This window comes from Falco peregrinus, chromosome 18, assembly GCF_023634155.1.
Source record: "Falco peregrinus isolate bFalPer1 chromosome 18, bFalPer1.pri, whole genome shotgun sequence".
Taxonomy (NCBI): Eukaryota; Metazoa; Chordata; class Aves; order Falconiformes; family Falconidae; genus Falco; species Falco peregrinus.
The window spans coordinates 2,041,144-2,056,931 of record NC_073738.1 but is presented as its reverse complement, the minus strand read 5'-3'; the positions used below and the strand labels follow the sequence as shown (position 1 = coordinate 2,056,931).

At 48.7% G+C, this 15,788-nt stretch overlaps 1 protein-coding gene and 1 long non-coding RNA gene across 6 annotated transcripts in view; both read right to left on the bottom strand.

Annotated features, from left to right (window-relative positions):
• Window positions 1–7,734, bottom strand: part of MLLT6 (MLLT6, PHD finger containing) — a 47,629-nt gene extending 39,895 nt beyond the window's left edge. For 2 of the 5 annotated variants that reach the window (XM_027785407.2, XM_027785408.2), the window contains exons 1-2: window positions 7,284–7,734; window positions 2,995–3,074 (exon numbers count right to left, since the gene is read on the bottom strand). In XM_027785407.2, the coding sequence (XP_027641208.1) occupies window positions 2,995–3,074; window positions 7,284–7,515 (312 nt within the window). In that variant the 5' untranslated portion in view covers window positions 7,516–7,734. Of the gene's footprint in view, window positions 1–2,994; window positions 3,075–5,471; window positions 6,322–6,608; window positions 6,759–7,283 lie in introns of those variants that run through there. The other 3 variants (XM_055789761.1, XM_055789759.1, XM_055789760.1) reach the window with 3 other exon arrangements.
• A 1,288-nt stretch (window positions 7,735–9,022) lies between these two features.
• Window positions 9,023–13,982, bottom strand: LOC129782597 (uncharacterized). The gene is made up of 3 exons (XR_008744622.1): window positions 13,825–13,982; window positions 12,413–12,496; window positions 9,023–11,501 (listed from the first exon to the last, which is right to left on the bottom strand). It is a non-coding gene; the product is annotated as an uncharacterized LOC129782597 (long non-coding RNA).
• Window positions 13,983–15,788: the final 1,806 nt, after the last annotated feature.

The window sequence follows — 15,788 nt, the reverse complement described above, 5'->3', positions numbered from 1 at the left end:
AGCCCGGCAGAGCCGAGACAGAAGAACTGGGTTAACCCAGACACTGTAATAAGAAATTTGCACTTGAAAAGGCCCCTCCGCTCTCCCCTCCACCCCTCAGATCAAAGCGGCTCTCCCACCATGCGATTAGCAAAGCTCTGATTGTAACAAGAGGGGTTAACAGCTCCGTCGGCCCCACACAAGACTTTTAATAGCCCTGCCTCGAAATGACAGCTAAAGCCTTCACATGATCCCTCACATGAGTGCCCTCTGGCCATTGCAGCTCACCGGGCTTCCTAGACAATTTGATTACAAAGTGGAGGGGCTTTCAGTTGCTTACTCTAAGCACAATAGCGTCCACAGCATCCTTTAGGGACCTGAGCATCTGAGGAGGGGTTAGAGCAGGGATTAGCCCTACCTCTGCCTTTTATTCAACCTGCACGGGCCCAGGCAGTCTCCAGGATTTTTATTTCAACTCTGGAAAAACAGCAGAGCTCGGTTGATTTAAACCAGGTTGTGATGGGTAAGGTTAGAGCTCCTGACCTCCTGGGGCTTCTAACTTCGGGATCCACCACCAAGTGACTACACCTGCCGACTGAAAGCGAGGAGTCCTGAGCTCTCTTTCCATTGCTGAAGAGGGAATGGAGTCCATTTCTCCAGAGAAGAGGCACAGAAATCAGGAAACCGTGTTTTAAAGCACCCACTAAGGAGCGCTGTACGCTCCGTGCCTCCAAATCTCACTTTCAAAGCAAAACTATCAATATTTAGCCAACAAATATATTTGTTATGGACAAAGCTTGCAAACTGGTTTAAGATTCTTCTGTGAAGGCAGATGTGGGAAGAACATTGCTGTTTTTCAAAGGAGTTTGCCATGCAGTCATTATGAAAGAAATACAAATATCAATTCATCCTGCTGCTGTTGTCAATGTATTTTGAACTCAAACAGCAGCATCTCTCCTTCCAAGATCCTCAAGACAGTGTCTGCAGGCTGATAATGCCCTTTTTACAGCTGGAGAAAGCCAGGCAGAGAGGTGCAGTGAAACCCCAGGGCAGTGGAAGAGTCATACCCTCCAGCCTCACTGGACCAGAGACCCCAAATCCAAAGTGCTTTAGTAGCAGAGCCATGCACAGATCTCGCAAGACCTGACTCATTTCCCTTACTCTGATCACGCTGTTCCCTACATCAAAGAACTAGATTCTTTTTAAGTATTTACCCATCTGCGTGTCTGTTGCTATGACTGCTGGTGTTTAACTGAAAAGGTGAGGGATTTAGATAGGAAATCACCCCCAGCTCTGCTTAGGAAGGAAGATTATCACTGTTCAGTTATTATAGTAGCAGGGCTGAATGCCACAGAACTGAATGGCATGACTGAAGCCCACCACGCATTGTCTACCAGATTTCACTGAAGGCGAGTTAAGTACGGAGCCACCTGCGGGGGTATTGTTTTCTTGATACCTTGGAGGCAGTTTGGAGCATGAAATGTGCAAGTGAAAAGCTACAGTCCTTGCAAGGAGCACAGGTGAGGAGGACTTGTGCGTACATGTATTACTACAGCTTACACTGAACCGTAGCTGAGGCTGAAGAGTTTCTCTCTGCCTGCATGGTTGGGAGAGCCGGGGGAAGGAGGCCCACGAAATCCAAATTCCTGTCTTTGCTACAAAACGATCTGCAGGATGTAAAACTGCTCAAAGACACATTTGATCTTCTTTACTGCAGTGCACATAAAAGCAGCATCGTACAATGGGAAAAGAGCTCAGGTCTGAAAGTCTGGTCTTGTTTACACTCCCACTTCCAATGAGGAATGAGTTAATGCAATGTAGAAAGCATGGTACAGATACCTAATTCCCCCATTCGCTCATCTTTGCCAAGCTCTTCGCCCATCTGTGAAACAGATTAAACTTTTGTACTGCCGCACGCGGAGCGCCCAGCTGAGAAGGAGCACGCCATTTGCTCAGGCCTGCACAGATCTGCAGATTCAGAGGTCACCTACACCAGCTTTGCTAGGTGTGTACTTTACAAAAGGTTTAGCTAAACCAGTTCAGAAGGCGGTGCAGGCACTAATAGATATTGTTTGTGCTGCCTGAGGTCACCTGCATGTAAAGAAAGCCCAAGTTTAATTTAAACCCATCTTTAAAGAAGCAAAAGGGGGGGGGGAAGCTATCCCAGATTTACCGCACAGTAAAAGCGGCATTCATGGCATAACTAACACATTAAGGATCTACACCCCAGTGCCTCAGCAGCTGGTTGGTGCAGCCCTATCTGATAAGGGCTGACCTGGGAAGTTACTGCAGAGTAGCTGGTGTGCTATAAACTCACAGCCTAGTTTACTGCACAAATAACGCTGCCACACAGACCTAAGAGGCAGTGCTGGCCTGCTTGTTTCCACTTTCCTGCTTCACCGGGAAATGCCAGAATTAATTAAGAACATTTGTAAAGTGTTCTATACCGCTAAATTCCTACTTAGACAGAAACTAAACCCTGATCCACCTTCCTGTCATTTTCTCTGCCATTTTATAAACTCAGAGGACTTTATGCAGGAGGCTGCTGCTGCCAGCGAGGTACGAATGCCAATCCATCCTGTCAGTCAGCACGGGGAGTTTGACAGCACAGCAGCATCTCAGGTGATGCCAGCTTTCCCCCACTCCAAAACTTCCCGAGGAGCTGAATAGAAAAAGCAGCAGGGAAACCACCTCTTAGAAGAATGCCAAGGTTTTTTTAAGAAGATTGAGGTCTCTAGACTCAAAAATTTTCACACTGATAACTTGCTTAAAAGCACCTCTGGCAGCATTCTCATCGAATGCTACTAGCATTGTATAAAATACTATTTGGTACAATTATTCCTATTGTATAAACAAGATATAGCAGGTTACAGGCAGAGCTGGGACTGCAATCACAGTAGTGCTGAAATGCCAGGTTCTGTCACTTTTGACAGGGGATGACACTGGTTCCAGCACAGGCACAAAGGGCATCCAACAAACCTATCTAGTGTAAACACAAGTGTGCTGCGTACTCACCACCCTGGCGGCTCTCTCTTGGGATTCACATTTCCGACAGAACCAGGGTCCGGTGGGAACCTGGACAATTCCATAGCAAGCTGGAAGAAAAGCAAAGAGAGTTCATTAGACCATCCTTAAATCGACTGTTTCACTTCTCAGGTATATATAGAAGTTTGCCAGAGCTGTTGTCGGTTAGAGACAGGTGACAAAACCAAAAATTACATCTACACCGCATTTTATTCCCCTTTCTAGTTTCCATAACTAGCAACAGCAGACAGCCTTTCACAAGAGGTCTGGTGTGACGTATTTACTCAAGTTTTCAAACAAGCTCATGCCTGGTATGAAAAATTCCTGTGAAAATCTGGAAGAAAAGCTTCCAAGACCAGTGAATTCAGGCTTTTTTGGACTAGTCCTGGGAACAGTTTCTGTGTTAATACAAATCTCCAGCTGATAACCCAACAAAACTGCTGGGTTTATCCAGCTATCCCCTGCATCCCTCTTACTTTCTACATCACTACTGATGCTCTCAGGGTCTCCCTCTGCAAGCTGAAGCTCCCACTTCTTAAAAATTAGCCTCCTTCTCTGATGGGGCAATATTGCTTGAAGACTATTCACCACCTTCGGCAATATTCTCCCTCTAACTGTCCAAGGATAGTCTTTGTGAGCTCCAAATGAAGCACTTCTGACCCTGAAAGGGCTCTTAGCCACCATGCAGGCAGCTTTAAAACAACAGAGGATGGTAAAGATAGTGGTAAGAAGTAACACTATGCATCTCAGATGAGGGTATAGGAGTCTCCAAGGAAAGAACAAATTGTATCTTCCTAATTCCACCTTCAAATGCAAGCTGGCGGTTGGAATGGAATCCCAGTCACTCCAGACATTTGAAACTAGGTTGGACAAAGCATCTGAAAATATCCTGCTGGAAGCAATCCTGTGATGTTCCCTGGGGGATGGACCAGACACGACCCGCAATAGGTTCTCTCCATCTCTCTAATGTCTATTATTCCACATCAGCCAGGAAAACAAAAGCAATTGTAGAGTTAAACGGAAAGAGCTGACTGCAAGATGAGCCAAGGCATACGCATAAGAAAATAGAAACTACATGAAAGCAATGACTGAGGAGCCTGCCTTGGGTCCATCTTTAGCAGTGGGCTTAGGGCCAAAAGCAAGCACTCAGCTGGAGCCAGCGCGAGCTCCTGTGCAGGAAGAAAACAAGGAAGAAAACAAGGAAGAAAACAAGGAAGAAAACAAGGAAGAAAACAAGGAAGAAAACAAGGAAGAAAACAAGGAAGAAAACAAGGAAGAAAACAAGGAAGAAAACAAGGAAGAAAACAAGGAAGAAAACAAGGAAGAAAACAAGGAAGAAAACAAGGAAGAAAACAAGGAAGAAAACAAGGAAGAAAACAAGGAAGAAAACAAGGAAGAAAACAAGGAAGAAAACAAGGAAGAAAACAAGGAAGAAAACAAGGAAGAAAACAAGGAAGAAAACAAGGAAGAAAACAAGGAAGAAAACAAGGAAGAAAACAAGGAAGAAAACAAGGAAGAAAACAAGGAAGAAAACAAGGAAGAAAACAAGGAAGAAAACAAGGAAGAAAACAAGGAAGAAAACAGAACATAAGCACGGCAGAGTTGAAAATATGATTTGTAAATGTTCTTAACTATGTTATCAGACTCTCCATTCCCAACTAGATGTCTTGGTTAACATTTTGAGGTTTTTACTGGAAAGGTAAGATTTCTAAGCATCGTCACAGTAACGGTACTGATATTCCTAAGCACCAGCCCTAATGTGCAGCTGTAATGTAACTTCAAAAAAAATACAGGGTTTGTTCACCCGTACAATCATTTCAAAAGGTAACTTTGGTTTTGTGGATATTCAAGCAGTGCAAAAGGATACCAAACCCAGTGTGTGATTGCACAGAATGAGCCTAGATGACCCAGATGATCCCCTACAGTGGTTTGTTTCTATTTAAGAAATAAAAGCCTACCAAAGCACCACACTAGTGCTAGGTTTCTGAGCAGGCTTTAAAAAGCGGGGTGAAGAACATCTACTACACACTGCTACGCTCCTTATGAATTATTACATCCCAAAGGACTCTTACAAGACCTAAATAGACAGTTGTGTTTTCCAAACACATGAGCAGTGCCCTCTCGGAGACTTTGATAACATATTCCAACTCTACCAAAACAACGCTACACGCCCGCTTCCCGGTTGCTGCAGCAAACACATCCAGCCTCCGTACCTGCCCGGGTCTAAAACGAGGCACCCTAAAAGAATAAAAGCATTCCACGTTTGAAATTGTTCTTGCCAGCAAACAGAAGTGTTTATAATAATCTTGGGAGCGAGCATACGGATGCCTATGCCCTTTCTCTCCAAACAAGAGAGCGATGAAGAAACCGATTCTCGAGCATGGGGGTTGATAGATAATGGGAAGAAGGGAAGACATCAAGCAGGAAAATTAAAATAGCGAGCAGCATCCTTCCAGAGAGACCCTCACCCTGCCAGGTCCCTCCAAGGCACACTGGAGAGGTTGCCTGATGACAGGAGCCACCCGAGCATCACCTCCACCGAAGAGAACCCCCCTGCGAGCTTCACCTCCTCACTGTAACTCCCCTTTAGTCACCTGGTTGGAAGCGACTCCTTACTAAAACTGAGTACGGAGACACCGAACATCCGAAAAGCAAAAAGCCAGCCCTGCGCCTGACAGCAGGCAGAGCGGGGACATTGGCAGCTGGAGCCGGGAGTGTGGATGGAGACACCGAGGGAGGGATTGTGCAGGAAGAGGCTGGAGATGTGCTGGGAGATGGAGGGATAATAATAGATGGAAAAACAGACATGCCAGATGAGACCAGAAACCTTCGTGTTATTCAAAACAAACCAACCAGGATAACCACCGGGCCCTTCTGCTGGATGCGAATGAAAGCAAATACATCTTTAATTTTTTTTAAATTTTTTTTTTAATTTTTTCTTGTTGTTCGAAGACCCGAGGACAAACTTTCCAGCCCGATACCGTGCGGTAGGGGCGTGCTCCAAGTCATTTAAAATGTAAATAGCCCGTCTCTCTGGGAGGCGAAGGCTGCCTTCCTCCCCGCCGGGGGGGCAGCTTCGGGCCCCGCCGCCCCCGGGGGGTTACCCGGGGCCATGTGCGGCGCCGGGCCGAGCCGAGGGCACCGGACCCCCGGGGGCGGTTAGGGGGTCCTCAGCTCGGCCCGGGGCTCGCCAGCCCGCCCTTCCCGGGCCACCGGAGTGTGTGGGGGGGTGGCAAACGGGCGACCCTCCCCCGTCCCCGCCGCGGAAGGAAGCAGCCGACGGTCCCTACCGACTGCCGGTAACGGGCACCCCCCCCCCCGGGCCCCGGGAGGCGCGTGCCCTCCCCCCCGCCCCGGGGGGTGCAGCTGATGGCCAACTCCGCTCCCCCCTCTCGCCCCCGGCACCCGGCGCCGCTCCCCCTCCCCGGTTCCTCCGCCGAGCCAGGCCAGCGGCGACACCGTTATTTTGAACAATAGGGATAAAACAAAGCCCCGCCGCCCCCGCACCCCCCCGGCCTCCCCGGGGCTCCCGGCTGGGGTGGGGGGGGGGGGGGGCCGGCCCGGCGCTGCCCCGGGGCTGGCGGCGGGGCCGGGCCGGGGCTTACCTTGGTGCACCGCCACATTGCAGCCGTGCCCGTCGCAGTACACCAGCGGGTTCTCCGCCCAGCCCCGCTCATCAGAACAGACACAGCAGCCTCCCACCATCTCCTTCATACTTCCATGAGGGTTTCCTTCCCCCCCCGCCTCCCTCTACGCACACACTCCTCCCTCCTCCCTCCTCCTCCTCCCTCCTCCCTCCTCCCTCCTCCTCCTCCTCCTCCTCTCCTCCTCCGCGCTCCCCCCCTCCCCGCTCGCAGCCTGCCTTTCACACGGCCGCCCCGAAAGGGGCTCGGGGGGTCCGACCCCCCGGGGCGGCGGCGCGGAGCCGGGCGGTGCTCGGGGAGGGGGGGCCGGGGGCGGCGCGCCCCCGCCCCGCACGCTCACCCCCGCGCCCATGCACACGCACACGCACACACACAGACACACACAGAGCCCCCCCCCCCCAGCCCCCCCCCCCCCCCACACACACACACAATCATGGCTGCGCCGCCCGCACTCTCCTATAAAATTTGAGGTTCAAGGATTGCAGGCTGGCTGGGTCGGGTGCATTTCTCCGTGCGTGTGAGATTATTATTTATTTTTTTTTACCCCCCCTCCGGCTGCTTTATGCTGCATCTTGCTCGATGGTTTTGTTCGCTCCCCCCCCCCTTCCCCTTTTCCCGTTCCCCTCCCCAGCAAACCGAGCAGGAATCCGAGTGTGCACCCGTGTGTGCAAACCGCTGGATGCTTGCCCGAGCCAGTCAACATGGATCGCTTCGGAGGGATGAGTTGGGACCGTTCCGCAAATCCCATTATCTCCGCAATTCCTCTCTGACAGCTCGGGGCTCCGCGAGCGCCACCGCCTGTCCCGCTCCCCCGGGCTCCTCGGGAGCAGGTTTTAACCCCTTGACACCCGTTTTGTTGTCTTTGCATGGAAGGAGGAAAAAATGCTCCCTTGGAGGTTGATGCCCAGCAAGACAAGGGCCAGAAATCGGCTGGAAACCAGTCCAAAGGAATGATTCTAAAGTACAGGGAGTAATTCTGTGTGTGGGATTGCACCTGCAAGTCCCGTAACTCCCTGTGGTGTCGTGGGGCTGCTCGAGGAACAGCCCTTTCTTGGACGCCTCACCCAGAACAGACAAGGAGAAATGAGGAAACCCCAAGCATGGCTCACAAAAATAATTAAATCTTAGAAAAAAGGCCTAGGGGGAAGCCAAAGGATTCATGTAATGCTTTCCTACGGCTTCCAGCTCTACCTGACACAGAGCAGCTCCGGAGGGACAGAGCCCAGGTCTCCTGATCTCCCGTGGAGGTCCTCACCCAGTCCCCCCCGCTGTCCTCATGAGAACAAGCTAGTGCCTGATGCCAGACTGGGCAAAGAAGATGTGACACCAAAGACTTTTTGGCCTGCACTGGTAAAGAAAAGTATGTCCTCTTAAGTCTCTGTGCTGTTAAGGAGGGCTTTTTGTGGGGCTGGTGGAGGAATGGTACACAGCAACTTTGATAAAAAGGTGTGTCTAAAGGTGCCTGGTTTGCAGTACTGCTTTGCAATTCTGTTCCTGTAAATCCTTCATGTTTTCAAAAAGAAGTGCTGTAAGTTAAAGCAAAAGGAGAGAACATTTTATCTTGCTGGGAAAATGTACAGGGATCCTGGAATCCCTGAGCTATCTGGAATCTTTATGGGTTGCGGGTGCTGGAGAGGGATGGTCGTGGCAGTGAAGGAAACATCGAGGGGAAAAAAAGTCAAAAGCTCTTCTCTCTGCTTCCAGGAGTAGGCACTTCACATTGTTTTCAGATGCTGCCACGTATGAGTAGCCAGGGGGTTGTATCTTTACTCAAAAGCCAGTCTTCAAAGCCATCGCAGTTTCTGCGGAAAGATGCCCTCCCTGGAACACCAGCTCAGTGGTCCCGCTCTCCCGCCTGCAAGCGCCTTGCTGCTGCAGGGACTCCGCAGGAACCAGTCCTGGTTCCCAGCAACTTAAATAAGACCAGAAACAGTGTCAATGCCTCTTAGACCGGTGACCCTCTTCCCGCTCAAAGTCTTTCCCTTGCGACAGGTAGTCTTTGAAAGGTCGGCGTACCCCATCATATAGTTTCTTTAAAAAAAAAAAAAAATCTTCTCATCAGAGAGCGGAGAGGAAACCCATTCCAACAGCCCTAATAATCACCAGTTTAGCATCCTTTAGACTGCACCTGTTCAAGCGTTACATCAAGGGGCTGGAAGGCAGACGGCTCCCTGAGAAGCTGCCTGCTGGGTTGCTGTCTTCCTTTTATTACATTCCTTTGAGAGTCACAGGGGCAGACAATACGTTCACCACATTGCTGGAAGTTCACTCAGCCTTAGCTCACTTTTCTGGGAGGGTTTCCCCTCCTCTCCCCCCCCCCCTTTTTTTTTTTTTTCTTTTATCTATTATGTTTTGAACTTGTTTAAAAGAAAAGAGGGAAAATCTGGCTGGTTGCCTTTGTAACCTGAAGGAGATCCTTGTGGTTTAAGATTGTCTTAGGCTCTAGGACAAAATGCAAAACATCCGCCATCCCCCTGACGGCTGTGGTTCCAGTTGGCCGTGCTAGCCGACACTTGGACTTGAACTGCAAATTTGCCTTTAGGGGATTAAGTTCCAATTTACATAACTAATCCCTGCGGTGAGGAAAGACGAGGCCAGGGAGGAAAGGGCACTACGGTTTCTTGAGAAAAATTTAGGGGAAAGTTACAACTGTGAAAACGGAGACATGGAGATACTTAATTAATAGCCTTCATGTGTTATTTTATCAGTCTGCGTTTTTAAAATGTGGCCATTCGTAGGAAGCGGGCAAAATTAAAGTGATATCTACTGACTCATGGGAACCACCATCCTTGTATGTCTCAGTCAGAACTTCCAGAACTTGTTACTAAACTTAGTTGTTTACTACTGTATCTAGAAAACTGTGGATAAGGGAGCTGGCTTCTCCACAGGCTCACACGTCCTGAATGGTGCTGTTAGCCTTATCGCTGTCTGCAGAGTCTTTGTTACAGATGATCTTTGATTTTCAAGGGAATCCTTTGCAGTTACTTGATTAGTATTTAAAAAGAACGTAAAGTTAGTTATCATCTCAGTGCCTGGCATGGAAATTCTTGAGACGTAATAAATAGAATACTCTTACTAGGGTGTAAGACCCTATCATTGCATTTCCCAGATTATTCGTATTTCAGCTATTTTATCTATAAAATAAATATGTCCCAGGTTAAAGAAAAGAACAACAACAACAAAAGAAGGCAGGAACATTTATCTTGCTTTATGATAACTCCACATGCTCTTAGGAAATTTAAAGTCTGATTTCTATTAGGGAAGCGCTTACAGCCTAGCCTACACAAAGGGTCGATGCAAGGAAACGCTGGGATGTACATACTTAATGGCTTGCAGTGATAGATTGCCTCTCTGCACAGTATCCCAGCCTTTTCCAACAGCTTCTCCTGGGACCGAAGTCTCTTCGTTCCTTCATTTATGGGGAAACTGTCACTTGAGATTATCATGAATAAGACTGTAATTTATCTGGGACCAAGCAGGGCTAAAACTTGCCTATTTGTGGACAGGCAAATCTGCACCTCTGTTTAATGAACCTGGTTGCTCTATCAGATTTTATCTCATTCCTCTTGGGCAGGCTGGAGGAAGAGGGAATTGTACAGATAAGAGCAGTAACCATAGAATCAGAGAATCATTTAGATTGGAAAAGACCTTTAAGATCTATCTAATCCTCGCTAGGCAGCCAAATTCCTTCGAGTCACCAGCAAGAACTGCTACTTTAAAGTATAAATCTCTCGGCTGGAAGTGCGGGATCGGTTCCACAGATAGCAGCAGCAAAGTCTTATCCTCTGTTAGCAGCAGTCAGCAGGGAGAATGTGACATAATCGGAGAACTCTCCAAACCATATCGCTTTTAGAAAGTTGTTTTCTCATTTTAGACCAAACTTTTCACCCTTCTCACCGACGCATATACGTTGAGCTCCTTCAACTCTCTGTAAACACTTACTAGCACAGCGAGAAGACTACACACATTATTTATACACATTATTTAAACAAAATAATTTAGTTCAGCTTTCTTTAAAGCTTTTCTTGTGATGTTTTTCTCTGTATCCTTTGTTTTGGAATCCATAGCGTCTCAAAACATTGGGAAAGGTTATGTTAGCTGTCAAAATTCAAGGGCAACAAGTGTCCCTCTTTGAAGAGGTAAATAATCTATGGCAGAGGATTTTTCTGCAAATCTTAAAAGATGGACCCCAGCTCTGCCACCGGCCTGTTGCAAGACCTTAGGTCAATTATTTTGCTTTTCCCTTCTCCTCTGTTTGGATTATTAAACCTTCGAGGAGGCAATGCCATCGCATTGCACCTTCTGCACTGTTCCAGGTTCAGTAGGGTCTTGATGGTGCTCAGAGTCTCTGCATGTTCCGCCATTGTAATTAATAGTAATTGTAATAGGAATAAAAATGAGAATGATGGTAATGACAGTGACAAGTCATCAAATGTGATTCAGCAGTACACACAAAACGTTCCCCAAATGTATTTTTTGCCTCTCCTACATACAACGCTGCTAACCAGATAGTTCAGGAGCATTGCTGCCTTTGCGCTGGGTTTATAAAGGATATAAGCTTTTTCCCTTTCTCTCCACCAAAAATTGATTTTATTACCTAGCAACAAAAGGTTCATATTCACAGGCCAGCAGGGACAAGGGGTCAAGGTCTTGATATTTCTCTACACCGTAGACAGAGGACATGTCTTCCAATCCAATGAAATCTCAATTGCCATCAGTCAGCACCGTGGTGCACATTTTCCTTACAGTACATAGGGCCTCTTAGCTCTCTTTTCCTATCGTTGGGGAAGGAAAAATCCCACTGAGGTCTGCAAAGGCTTCTTGTACCCTGCAGCTGGGTGTCTGGACTGTGACCTGCAAAGGCAAAGTCCCTGTTTAAACAGGAGCTTCAGCGCGTCGTTCCCAAGGGAGAGAAAGTGAGACCTTTGCCCCTCTTCTTCATTAACCACACCTACCAAAAAACCCCACAGTTTTTGTCTTTCCCCTGCCCTGCTCATATCCTCACGAAAAGGATTTCATCAGGGTGTCTTTTCTTAAGAAACAACTGTGTTGGGGGCAGATATTTGTGAAAGAAAAAGGAACAACCAGCTTTCAGAACAGATTGTTGAATCAGGGCTTATAGTTTATTCAACGGGTGACTTCATGCTTGCTCTGTTACGGGCAAAATGCTGCATTTCTGATGTGCAAACACCCAGAGAAAGAGTCGGAGAGTAAAGAAAGCCAAGAGCCAAGCACACGCACAGCCCCAGCTTTGCTTTGTCAGTAATTTTCTGGCCTTGGACAAGTCACTTCCTCCCTTTGTGCCTCATTTTCCCTCTTTGCCCAACCAGTTCCCTACTGCCGAGCGCTTTTGGGTTGTTTGTCTGAAAAAGCACTATAGAAGTGCAAGTTATTATTCATCAAACAATGTTATTAAGGACTTTGAAAGGAAATGATGTCATTAACAACTTTAAAAGGAAACAGTGCTATTAATGACTTATAAAGGAAAAAAGTAGTGATTGAAACATCTTCTATGCCTGTCTTTTTTTTTTTCCTTTAGCAGCTTAAATCAAACGAGACAGTAGATCATATTTGTCTTCATGGGTTTGATGCAGTCAAAACAGTAAAATTGTTGAATATAGTAGGTCATTGTACAGGAAGATGACAAATTTTAGTACTAAATTAGTGCTTTAAGAGTGGGAATATTTCTCTTTTCTCCCTAAAAGCCAAAACTCCCACGTTTTCGTGACATTCCCATATTTATGACCAGTTTCCAGCCCACTTACCTGACTGTCCTCTCCCACTGGGGTAACAGGGATTCCTATGGGTCGGGTATTTGAAGTAGTTTTTAGCCGTTTATTCACTTCTTCCTGTAAAAGGTAGAATGTGCTACAGACCGTGGAGTTGGGGAACATCTCTAAAACAAGTCCAGTTTAACAAACCTAATGGGATAGTCATAAAATCACATAAACATCGCTTTGGAAGGAACTTCAAGAGACCAATTAGGCTAATTCCCTACAGGGAGGCAGAACCAAGGACTTAATAGTGTTTGGTGTTTTTTGGGGTTTGGGTTGTTTGGTTTTTTTGTTGTTATTATTTACATTAGGCAGTGAAAGTACATAGCAATTACCAGAGAAGTAAGTGATGTGGTCTATGTCCAGAAACCAAGAGTATTTTTAAGGAGCCTCTACTTAGGCTTTCAAGTTCATTCTTAGGAACCTAAACAGATGCCCTGCCTTTAAAACCAAAACAACTTTTGGAGCTGCTGCCATCCCTCAGTGTGCCCAAACCTCTGCTGATGTGCACGAAGCAGGACCAAGGATTTTGAGAGCGTTTAAACTCTCCTGGGGTGCTTTGGCAGGGCAGAGCGTTAGGTACTTCATCGTCAGGCCTTGAGCCTTCAGCCTTGGTCTTGATGTGAAAGGGGGGATTAATAACCACAAACAGATTTTTTTTAATGGGAGTTAGGCACCTGTTTCCCTTTGTGCCTTGGGACTTTTTCCTCACATTCCTGCTTTTTTAGCGCCTTTAAAAAACACTTGGCAGTAATTGAAGCTTTGCCTGTACCCACCGGTTGCTCTCATTTAATTGGTGTACAAACCAGTTTAATTAAACGCTTTGTTCTGATGTCCTTGTATTGGTTTAGAGCATTGCAGCAGCTTCGTTTGCAATTGTATGTTCAGTTCTTGGCTACGCTGTCGGAAACTGCCTTTAAGACAGGAAACCTGAGGTAAAAGCCTGAAGGTAACAGCCCTGCAGCGACTGCACAAAACCAAGTAGCTGTTCCAGGCCGAAGCTATCTCCCCAGGGATGAAAACACCCTGAGCACGGGTGAAAACACGGCACTGCGAGGCATGGGGTAGCTGGTGGGCAAAGGCCACCATCCCTCACCGCCCCATTGCCAAGCCAGCAATGGTCCAGGGTGCTAAACGTGCGCAGGGTCAGGCTTTCTTCTCCCTTCTTCCCAAATTGCCTTTATATATACTTTTTTATATATGTCTGTAATGACTTCTCAAGCTGGTTTGCAGCGTGCAAAAGAATCCATTACGGAGCACCACAGAAAAAGTAATTCACGGAGCTGCACAAGCTCTGCCGCTGCTGCACATCCCTCCCGGCACAGCACCCAGGGCTGGGAGAGGTGTCAGCTCCCACCCAAATCCCTCCTGCTCCCCCAGATTTCTACAAAAGAAATCTTTACCGACAGCCCAGGGGATGTGCTGGTGGCTGCAGGTCCGGGAGGGGCTGCCGGGATCCCCGGTGCAGGGACCGGGGCTTGGTGGCGGAGCTGCCCGGTGCCCGGCTCCGGTGAGCCAGCCCGGACCATGCCCGGGGCTGCGGGGCTGGGAACCGCCCGGGGCTGAGGAGACAGCCCCGTGAATAGCGACAGGAAACGATCGGTGGCTTTTTTGGTTGCGAGCTGCAGCGCTGAGGTTCAGGCACCGACATCCTGCCGCCCCCCCCCCCCCCCCCCGGGAACCGGGCAGGAAGCGGGGGCCGCGGGGGGGCCGCCAGCAGCCCGGGGCCGGGACCGGGACAGGACAGCCCTGAGCACAGGGGGCCCTGTGTCAACCCTCACTCACCCTACAGACGGCAGAGGTGATGCACATCCTTGGAGCATGCCTGTGCCTGCATCCCTCCCTTCATCCATCCTTGCATCCCTCCTTGCATCTATACATACATACATCCCTCCATCTCTCCTTGCATCCCTCTTTTCATCTATCCCTGTTATCCCTGTGTCCATCCTTGCACCCCTTCCTGCATCTATACCTCCATCCATCCTTGCATCCCTCCCTCCATCCCTCCCTGCATCTATACCTCCATCCATCCCTGCAAATCCTCCTCCAGCCCTCCTTGCATCTATACCCCAACCATCCCTCTCTGCATCCATCCCTCCATCCCTCCCTCCTTGCACCCCTCCCTGCATCCACCCTTGCAGCCCTCCCTCCATCCCTCTCTGCATCCATACCTCCATCTCTCTTTGCATCCCTCCCTGAATCCCTGCATCCCTCCCTGCATCCATCCCTTCATTCATCCTTGCATCCATCCCTGCAACCATCCTTGCATCCCTTCCTCCATCCCTCCCTGCATCTATCACTCCATCCCTCCCTGCATCCCTCCCTGCATCTATAGCTCCATCCATCCCCCTGCATCCCTCTCTGCATCTATCACTCCATCCCTCCCTGCATCCCTTCCTTCATCCACACCTACCTGTCGAGAGCAGAGAAGGACTTGAGCATGTCGGTGGTTGAAAAGCCACCCATGAGCTGGCAACATGTGCTTGCAGCCCAGAAAGCCACCCGTCGTCTTGGGCTACATCCAAAGCAGCGTGGCCAGCAGGTCAAGGGAGGTGATTCTGCCCTTGGGGCACTGCGCCCAGCTCTGGGGTCCTCAGCACAGGAAAGACACAGACCTGTTGGAGCGGGTCTGGAGGAAGCCACAAAAATGATGGGGGAGGTGGAACACTTCTGCTCTGAGGAAATGTTCAGAGACTTGGGGTTGTTCACGCTGGGGGCAGAGTTTACTGCGGCCCTTTGGTATGGAAAGGGGGCTTCACAGGAAGGTGGGGACAGACTTTTTAGTAGGACCTCTGTAGCCATAGGACAAGGGGAGATGGTTTTAAACTAGAAGAGGGGAAGGTTCAGACTAGGTGTAAGGAAGAAATTCTTTATGCTGAGGGTGGTGAGACCCTGGCACAGTTGCCCGGGGAGGTGGTTGATGCCCCATCCCTGGGCACATTCAAGATCAGATTCAACGGGGCTCTGAGCAACCTGGTCTGGCTGGAGATGTCCCTGCTTGTGGCAGGGGGACTGGACCAGATGGCCCTTAAATGCCTCTTCCCACCCAAGCTATTCTATCATCTCTTCATACTCAAAACTACAAAACCTACAATGTCCTTTGAGCCCCTCCCGAAAGCCCCACAGGACTGGTGGGACTGGGGATGGTGGGTGCCTGGGGACAGGGTGGCTGCAGGCCTGTGGGGCTGAGCGGCTGCAAGCTGCACTTCACACGTTTATAAACCAGTGAGTAGCTCTGGTTCTTAGTAAGAGCTGTAAGGACGGAAAAGAAAACATAATCAAACCTTCAGCCCTTCGTCACTGCTCTTAGGAGATTTGCATGGATGTTCTGAGATGCCTGTTTACTATAAATGTCCTAAGTATTTGT